The following is a 9,477-nucleotide window of genomic DNA, read 5'->3' on the forward strand; positions in this document are numbered from 1 at the left end:
ATATATAAATGTATAAGCCAACTGTTTAGTTTATATCATTTTTTAGTTTTAGTATTATGGATTTGATATACTTAAAACAAAACGGGTATCCCCACATATCGATTGATCAGATTACAATTTTCAATAATTTCTTTTTTGTTTTCGATTGTTCTAATGTTTTGAGTATGTGAACTTAATTAACCTCAATCGAGGGAACGCCCAGTATAGGATTTCTTTCTTTATGCGTTAAGATTACTTAATTCGTAAGCGCTGCCGCGGTCTTGTCTGTTGTTTGTGTGTTTATTCGTAATGCATGGTTTTCGATTTGCTTGTGTTATTTAGGGTTACAGTTGCTTCAATGGATCCTAACGGATGTCCCCTATTCGTATTCCAGCACGTTTTTATGGTAGAACAATAAATAACTGAAATAAGTAAGAAACAAAATGCATTAATAATGATTTCTAAATAATTTAGCAGACTGTCAAAAATGGCTTTACTGGATTTTTTTTTGTTTTTAAGTTCCCAAGTTTTATTCAGTTGAAAATGGCAATTCCATTGAATTTGATTTGCTCAAATGTTGCTATTATATTAATTTTCCTAAGTTTATCTTAAATATGAATAAATTCACAAATTTCAGCAAATTTTTAAATAATTTTAAAAGTTAAAAAGCTTTGTTTACTCTCAATATAAAAACTAATTTAAAACAAATCCATAAGTATCCTTACCCCTCGCTGTCCAGCACCTGCTTGAGCGATGCCATCGTTATCACATGATCATCGCACTTGACCCACGTGTCCTTCTGGTGCCGCACATAAGCGGTGTAGTGGCCGGTGTCGATGGTGCCCACATGGTTGACCACGGCATACAAAGAGAACCGAAAATCCCCATAGGCGTTCTTCTTCTCCGACATAAAGGGCGTCATATCGAACTCCACGGGGAATTGAATGAAAGAGGAGATCTTGCGATCGATCAAAGCCGAGTGCTCGAAGCGTTTAAGGTGGAAGGACACCACGCTGGGCAGAGTGCGCAAACTGAACTGTTTGGTCGACTCCTGGTAGGACTTGCAGGTGGAGCACTTGATTTTGGCCGCTGATCCGAGGTGCTCGGCGCGGGTATACCGCTCCAGACAGTCGATCAGCGTCTTGGGCGTAACTCCCCCGTGCGTTGTCGTCTCTCCCAGATCCAGCGAAATGTCCCAGAACGGATCATAGGTGGTGGACTACTCCGTTGCAGGCCTGACACACCACGTCGCTCTGCAGCATGCCCGTGAAGATCTGATCGATGATGCAATTACACTGACCGTAGCAATGCGAGCTGCTCGAGCTGCTGGAATTGGTTCCACTGCCCGAGCCGGAGCTGTTGCTCTTGCTCTCGTGCTCCGATTTAGCCTTCACACAGTGCCGATGCAGCACATCCAGAGTGGCGATGAAGAACTCGTGCGCATCCTGCTGCTCGTAGCCGGCCAAGTGCTTCGCATGGTTCCAAATTAAATGCAGTAGCCGGTGCAACGACAGCGGCGAACGGGAGCCCGAATAGAACTCCTTAAAAAAAAAAAACAAAAAGAACATTTATAATATATTTAAATTCATTTTTGTTTCAGGTTTAAATAATCTGGGTAAGCAAACAATATATAGTGGCTCTATTGTGCTCTTAGATCCATATTGTATTGCACTAAAATATATGAAAAAATTTTATAATACCCATTGACAATTTTATACTCTATTAAAATCATCTTAATCTTGACCTTTAAGAAAAGCTCAACCAATAATTTTAGCTGCATTTCGAAAGATTCTTTGATCGTAAAGGAGGCTTTAGCAATAGTATCATTGCCTCACCTGGAAGAGACGCGAAACTTCGCAGACGAGACATTTGTGCGCGGACTTGCTGCCGCAGTCGTGGCGATCTGACATAAAGTAGTCGCTCAGCAGGGGAGTATGAACCAAAGCCTGGAGGCAATGAAGTGGATTATTTTAAGAAATTAGAGGATTAATGAAACTAAACCCACCTGAACAATGCAGTTCATAAAGCAGGTGGCCCCCAGATTGAGCAGTCCTCTCAGTCCGATGGTTTGATTGGGCCTAACCATCCTGCGCCTTGCGTTGGCCAGCAGAAGATTCGTCTCCTTGGCCGTCGGAATCCACGGCTGCCAACCAATGCTCTTCTGCAGATCCTTGGCCTCCAGCTTGCGGTTGATCAGCGCATATTCCCTGCTCCTCGCATCGTAAATGAAATCTCTGCAGGCGTAGCAGTAGAGCGTTCCGTGCGACAGCTCCAGGGCCACATTGTGCTTCTTGGATCGCAGGTGACTCGTGATGTGGGCCCCTCGACATCCAAAGTATATGCAGTGCAGGCATGCGTACAACTGGATGCCATAGCTGCCGCACTCGAAGCAGTTGCAGTGGATCGCCTGAGGATTAAAAGGGGTTTTAAAAAATACAACACCCAAAAAATAATTGGACAGGTGGAAAAAAAACTATTCGACATTTATGACAAATAAATTAAAAGTTTAATTTCAACACATTTTTTAACGGAGCTATCTTATAATTTAATTTATCTTCCAGCAACATTTGTAGGGATCTGGGGAAGTCTCTCTTTGATTTAAAGCACCTTAAACGCCTTTGAGGACTTTTCAAAAAAACCTAAAGTGGCACACACTTTGTGCATAAAATAATGGAATAATAATATTTACAATTTACAATTTATGATTAAAAATGTAATTAAATTCGACATTTTAAAGTCTGGTATATAAACTTTAAATAAAAGCCCCAAAAATGCAGTCAAATAATATAAATATTGCCTAATAATAAATAAGACATATAATGCTTTTCAAACTACTGACTTAAGCATAATATCCCCTGGAAGAGTAAATATCTGTTTTAAGGAGGGTTGGTTCACACAGAAATTATCATCCCCGGTGCAGCTGCCTGACATCTTTAACATTAATCAAAATCTGCCGACACCACTGATAGTTTCCTACATTTTTCTTTTCTTTGTATACCCTTGCAAGGGTATAATAATTTCAGTGAAAAGTTTGCAACGCAGTAAAGGACGCATTTTAAGAGCTGTCTGCATAAAATTTTCTTAAAAGTTGACTTTTTAGTTGCAGGTAGCCAGAATGAGCCGAATTGGACGACTTTATCATATAGCTCCCATATAGGCAATTTATGAAAACAAATAATGACTTCGCAGTTTTTGAATTTAATTTTAGTATTCTAATAAGAATTCAAATCGAACCACAATATGATATATATGAATAGTTCAGCGGGATATCATCATATTTTCACTGTTGTCGAGGCATACAAATTGCCATATAGCTTTTTTTAAATAATTATAATAATAATTTCCGAATTTTGCTTCCTTTCTGACTGAGTCAGACACTTAATGTTTCTACCTCACATATTTTACGGGTATATGAAAAGTACATATGTAGCAGGTAGTTACACATATTTGATAAAGAATTACAATCTGGGAAATTAGTTTAACTTATCGTCGTTCCGTAAAATAAAACGACCTTTTTAAGAAATGTTTAGATTAAAACAAAGATCCGATTTTTAAAAAATATTAGGAAAAAAATTGCTTAAAGCAATGAGGCAATTACGAAGATACTAACACATCGTTTTTATGGTACTATTCTAGATCCATACTACTTTAAAACTGAATCAATCACTGCTGGGAATATACCTATGTATATATTACCATAAACAAATTATTAAATACAATTTATAGTTTAAAAAAAATACTATCATTATATTGCTGTATATTAAATGTTGCACATCTATAAAAAAAATTAGAGCTGTTGCTTCGCGGCATTATCTACAATCATTAGTGTCCCGCAAACAATTCACGGTTATGCAAATAATGACGCATCTCTGATTGCGTTCTGTCTTTCGCACTTTCTCACCTCTGCATCACCTCTCGCACTTTCTTGCCCTTTCCCACTCCCACTCACCTTCTTCTCGCGCGCATCTCTGTTGACGCAGGCAGCGAAGTAGGCGTCGATGACCCGGAATGTATCGTAGCTGTGCTCCTTCACGTAGCTCTGATAATGCCGACAGCCCGTCTCTGACATGACAGCGCTGCTGGCGTCGGCGTCGCTGCTGGCGTTGGCGTCGCAGCTCTCAAGTTCAATAGCAAGTTTTTGCACGGTATGCAAGCAGTCGGATAAACGTAAACTAGTTGTGGCATCTAGGGGGCTTTGGCCCTTTTTTTGCCTGCTATTAACAGTTTTGATTAGATCGGATGTGATAAACCGACCGGCATTTGTTGTTGTTGTAGATGCTGTCGCTGTCACTGTTTCGTTCTCGGCCGTTCCCCGGCCCGTTTCCGCACCCACCACCCCCTGCCGTTGCTTTTCGCTGCCTCTGCCGCTGCCCGCGTCGCTTGCTGCGCTGACGCCGCTGCTATGGCTGCTGCTGCTAAATACGCTCGAATTACTATCAACACTGTTCTCTTTTGTTTTCGCCCGTTTCGCCGTCGGCTGCACTGGCACGAATGCTTTGTCACACTTGCGCTGTTTTCGCCGAATTTTGGCCACTTTAGCGGTTCGCCCGGCCGTATAGAATTCTGCAGTTGGTTCTGCAGCGAATTTGTTAGATTTTTGTGTGATTTTTCGCCTGCTTTTCTGGGTTCTTGTTTCGGTTTCTGTTCTGTTCTGTTTCGCACTGCACACACACACACAACACGCATCTAGCCGACGTGTATGTGTTTGTGGAGGAGCAGAACGGCGAAGACAGCTGGCAGTGTGACCGGTGGCGGGAGCGTGATAAAATACCGAGTTTAGTATATTAAGCGAGGACTTGATCCACAGTCAGACGAGACAAAAACCAGAGAAGTTAGTATTTAGCCAGGATTTACTCCACAGATAACGGATGATCGATACTATCGATATCAGACAGCGAATGGCGCGCAATCAAAAAATACCGAAAGTTGTATAATCGCCTAAAGGCTTTTGCAAGCATGGCAAATAAATAATATAACGAACATTTAATAATAATTAAAGCTAAAACTAACGATTGCCTATAGAAACACTTTAGTTTTGCATCCTCCTTTTCGAATCGCCAACGATTCGATAACTCCGCTGCGACGCTGACCAACACTGCAGCATTTGAAAATACTGACATCCTCCTGCGATCGCAGCAGGCTCATTAAAATAATTTAATTTAAGTCGAATTTAGGCGAATCGCAAGATTTGAAAATATGTACAACGACGAGGTGCGAACGCCGCAAGCCCTCAAGAATCGATATTTCACTAATCTCAGCGGACTGAAGTGCCGGGCGCGCAGAAATAGCCACTCAAACAGCAACAATTCGACGGCGTCGGCGGCAACGCCAACGAATGGCGGCAAGGAAAATGGAAAACGCAGTCCCCTAATGCCGGGCAGTGGAAATGGAAATGGAATTGGAATTGGAAATGGAGGTGGAGGTGGAAATGTGTGCACCCCACCACCAAAGAGGCTGCACAAGGTGCGCAATCCCTTCGAGGGCGCGATGGCGGATCGCTTGCACCTGCCGACGATTGCCAGGTGAGTTTTGTTTCGAGGAGAAAAACTCCTTACTCATCCCCCCCAACCCCCCCCTTTGATTTTCCCTTGCAGTCCGTCGCTTTTCCGATCGCGAACCCCCCAACTTTCGTCCACGCAGTTCGAGTGGAACATTGACGAAGTCTCGCAGCTGAAACCCGCCGAGATGGAGCCGCACGAAACCCAGTTCCACGACTCCCCCGATCCCGAGCAGGAATCCCGGGCCCAGCTGGCCATCAGTGCCTTCTTTAAGGAGTCGCACATTGTGCCCAGTCCCGTGGACTGTCCGCTGCGGAAGCAGCGCATCATACTCAACCACAACGAGGACAACACGCCCATATCGAACAAGTCGCGGCGCAAGCGGGACTGCGAGGTGCAGACGGAACTCACGCTGCCGCCGATCCTGCCCAAGGCCCTGGAGGATGCGCTGCGTCCCTACTTTCAGCCCCATCTGGCCGGCCGCCTGTCCGGCCGGAGCAAGTCGAGTGGCGGCCACGACATCTTCAACAGCTCCATGCGCCGGAAACTGTTCGATCTGCACAACGTCATCGTGTTGGGCGAGCAGGAGCCCGGCGAGCAGTCATCGCCCATCGCTGGCTCCAGTCCGCAGGGCAAGCAGACCATGTTCGCGGGCAGGCTATCGGATTCCGCCTCCGGCGAGGGCAGCTTTGGCTGCCTTTCGCCCATTAGAAACCTGTGCGGTCTGCCGCCAGGAACGCCGGACGATGGCAACTGCTCGGGGAAGCGGAAACTGCTGATGCAGGAGCTGGGACTGCCGTCGCCCATTGCTCCGTCCGAGCATCTCAGCCGGAGACTGGTGTACTCCAAGGCGGAGGTCAGCGTCACAGCAGAGCACCAGGACACGCTGTCGGAGCGCACGGCCCTGCAGTTCACGCCGGACCGGAGCTCCTCGCCGATGGGCGCTTTGGAGCACTCGGACTGCAGCATTAATCAGCGGGTCAGGCGACTGCGGGTGAACAGCACGCGACAGCTGGCGACTGAGGCCGGGGACCAGCCGCTGTTCGAGGAAACCGAAGAGGATGAGGAGGAGGAGGGCGCTGAATCGGAGGAGGACGAGGAGACGGAGGCGGAAGCGGAGGGCGAGGCCATGCAACTGTCCACCCTGAGTTTCAATTGCAGCTCGTCCAATTCGGACACTCCGCGTGGCCACAAACGACATCGTTCCGCCCAACGCAAGAATCTTTCGCAGTCGTTCAGTGCCAATTTGGAGGAGGATCAGGATCAGGATCAGGATGCGGCTGCAGGAGCATTGCAGCAAGCGGGTCTACCCCTGAGTGCATTGCCACAGCAAGGACCCAGGATTCCGCTCTATCGCACGGACAGTGGCTTCAACGAGACCTCGAGCACCTCGACCTTCGCCTTCTCGCAGGACTTGCCCCTGGACGTGTCCATGGCCTGCTGCTCCACACCCTCCACCCGCTCTTGACCCCTGCAATCCGCACTCCGCACTCCGCACTCCTAGTTCGTAGGCTAATTAATGCAATAACTGCTTTTTTCAGGCTAAAGAGAGGAAGACTCGTGACTTGTGTTCCAACTGCAATGTAAACCCACCGCATATATATTTTGTATTCGTGTTCTGTGTGTTCTTAGTAAAATTGCCAAATAGTCAAGTAAGCCGCGCGTTTCTGTCATTCATTAACTTAATTCATTGTCATTGTTTTGTTTAGCGAGTTCAATAAATAAATCTTCGATGCCATATTACGTATAATAAATGTACAAGGAGTTTTATTTACTTAAACAATAATTCACAACAATCTTCCTGCTACGACTGGCCTTTTAGATTGATAAACGTTTTTTTTAAAAAAGGTCAAGGATAGACCTAATGTTTTAAGAAATAACTTTATTTCGTAGGATTTCACTGTTTATAAAAAGAGCTGACATTACTCAGGCTGTGTATGTCAACTAAAACTATAGAAAGGAATGAACACTTTTAGTTATTCATATTTATTTTGACTTTTTTTAAATATTAAAATATTTATAATATAAAATATATTAAAAATATGCCACAATATTAATTAAGATGCAAATTTTTAACTGTTCAAAAAAAAAAACAAATATGAATTAAGTAATTTATTGCTTGGCTTGATAACACAAAGAATGTTCTTATTAAAATTGTATGAGAATAAAAATATATGTTATGAAAGAGTAATTTAGAAAAAAAAGTTTCAATAACGGTGAGTTGGCTTATCGGAAAATGTTGATCAATTATTAATAACTAAATCTAATAATAATGTTTATAAAATTTTCTTAACCTGTATATACATTAAAAACAATTAGTTGTAATTAAATTTAGCTTTAGTTCCGACTCGAACCATTTTAGCATGGCCTCAAACCGATATTGGCACTAACATCGAGATCAATGTAAGAAAAACATAGAACTAACAGAGAAATGTAAGAAAACGTCGAACTAACAGCGAAATGTTAGCCAAACGTAGAACTTACAGAAGAATAGAAGGAGAATAATATTATAAAATCCACCTCAATGTAAGCGAAACGTGGAACAGAATAAATAAGAAGGAGAAAGAGATCTTCTTTGTTAGGGATGGATAAACATCGATAGTCCCCGCCAAACATCGATAGAACCGATATTTTAAACAATCGATGCTGGCATCGAAGTTTGTCCACCTCTAGAGAAGAAGAAAGTAAAGAGGAAGAAAGAGAATAACACATCAAGTCGCTGAAAACGGTTTAAACGAACGATTTTTTCAAACGACGGTTGCAAACGCGGACAAAATTCGTCTAAAAATTTATAAATTCGACAAAAAACTGCGAACAAATAGTTTTTGAAAATTAGCTCGACGTGAAATTTCGGCTTTGAAGAAATATACATAAATAAATAAATAGACTATAGAGAAGTACGGTCGGCGTTTGTAAGAAACATCAACAAAACGTTAATTGTTTGTTTTGGGAAAGAATCGAGTTTCTGATATTTGAATATATTTTATTGTATTTATATTACGGCGCGCCAAGTTGCGGTTTTCAATTTGTGTGAGGGTTTCCAAAAACGTATACGCGGCTTCAACGGAAGCTTGTTAATCAAAGAATTCAATTTAACCGAAATTATTTGTACGATCAGCGAAGATATCTGCACTCATTTTCACCTGGTTGCGCGGGAGTGTGTGTGTGCGTGAGTTCTGTTATAAATAGCGAAAGAGCAGAGGAAAAAGCCGATCGCGTTTTGGGCCAATTTAAAATGCCGAAAGAAAGTGCGGAGCGAGATAAATAAAAAATAAATATATTTGTTTGTGGGCCAAAAGAGATAAATTAGAACAACTCGTGAATAAGTCGGGCGCCAGAAGGCCAATAGGAAAAGAAATCTATATAAATCGCAAACACAGCCGAGCGGAAATGTGCAAATTGATGGAAAATTAAAAGAGGAAAAAAGTAGCAAAACAAAAAAAAAAAAAAACAAAAAAATAAAAAGAATTCCTGTTACAAGAAACCAGTTCCGAACTCCCCACCTACTTCTCTCTGACTGCATCCGTTTTGAGCGAAAGTTTTTTTTTGCGCCCGCCCGTCGTCCACTGTGCGAAATGTGTGCAAACAAGTTGGCCAGCTGTTTGCCCAGAAGAGGAAGATAAAGTGGGGGGATGGCCAAGATGGGGAAAAATCTAGCCAATTAATTGTGCCGTGAAAGTGTGCGCCAAGTCAATGTCTATAATAAACACCATTTTTTACAATTTGCAGTCGTACTTTTTGCGCGTTTCGAATCGATTTGATTGAAAGCAACTTTGCGAAAAGAAAAAAAAAATACATTTAAAACTAACAAAAACGGAAAGTCTCGCCTTGCAATTGGACTTGAATGGCTGACGGCCTTTTTTTGCGTCCGGATTCGAGGTAAGCCTGTTTAACGAGGGACAATTTTTTAATTTTCACGCGGATTTCGCGTTTAAGGCAGGCGACAAATCATTTGGGAGTCGTATGCAAAAACACGTTTTTCACTTTTGTGGATGTCGTG

General features: G+C 42.9%; 3 protein-coding genes across 12 annotated transcripts in view; 2 read left to right on the forward strand and 1 right to left on the reverse strand.

The window, feature by feature from the left end:
• Positions 1-24: 24 nt before the first annotated feature.
• LOC128257174 (ubiquitin carboxyl-terminal hydrolase nonstop) lies at positions 25-5,124 on the reverse strand. The gene is given in 7 exon segments (XM_052988044.1): positions 25-401; positions 705-1,198; positions 1,200-1,520; positions 1,815-1,925; positions 1,985-2,386; positions 3,929-4,774; positions 5,098-5,124. Coding segments are annotated over 7 exon segments (2,244 nt in total). The 3' UTR covers positions 25-358.
• Positions 5,057-7,231, forward strand: LOC128257591 (protein aurora borealis). Its single transcript, XM_052988662.1, has 2 exons — positions 5,057-5,501; positions 5,574-7,231. Exons 1-2 carry the CDS (start codon positions 5,176-5,178, stop codon positions 6,943-6,945), a joined length of 1,698 nt encoding a protein of 565 aa, XP_052844622.1. The 5' UTR covers positions 5,057-5,175; the 3' UTR covers positions 6,946-7,231.
• A 942-nt stretch (positions 7,232-8,173) lies between these two features.
• The window catches only part of LOC128257001 (protein phosphatase 1 regulatory subunit 16A), a 45,386-nt gene continuing 44,082 nt past the window's right edge, over positions 8,174-9,477 (forward strand). For 3 of the 10 annotated variants that reach the window (XM_052987780.1, XM_052987789.1, XM_052987790.1), the window contains exon 1: positions 8,199-9,356. The gene's annotated coding sequence lies outside the window, so the exon portion shown is untranslated. Of the gene's footprint in view, positions 9,357-9,477 lie in introns of all 10 variants that reach the window. The other 7 variants (XM_052987787.1, XM_052987785.1, XM_052987781.1 and 4 more) reach the window with 7 other exon arrangements.

The sequence above is a fragment of the Drosophila gunungcola genome, assembly GCF_025200985.1.
Source record: "Drosophila gunungcola strain Sukarami chromosome 3L unlocalized genomic scaffold, Dgunungcola_SK_2 000002F, whole genome shotgun sequence".
Taxonomy (NCBI): domain Eukaryota; kingdom Metazoa; phylum Arthropoda; class Insecta; order Diptera; family Drosophilidae; genus Drosophila; species Drosophila gunungcola.

Coding starts and splice junctions, on each gene's coding strand:
- LOC128257591 (XM_052988662.1), top strand. CDS start 5,176: ATGTACAACGACGAGGTGCGAACGCCGCAAGCCCTCAAGAATCGATAT. Junction 5,502..5,573: donor CACCTGCCGACGATTGCCAG/GTGAGTTTTGTT, acceptor TTTCCCTTGCAG/TCCGTCGCTTTTCCGATCGC.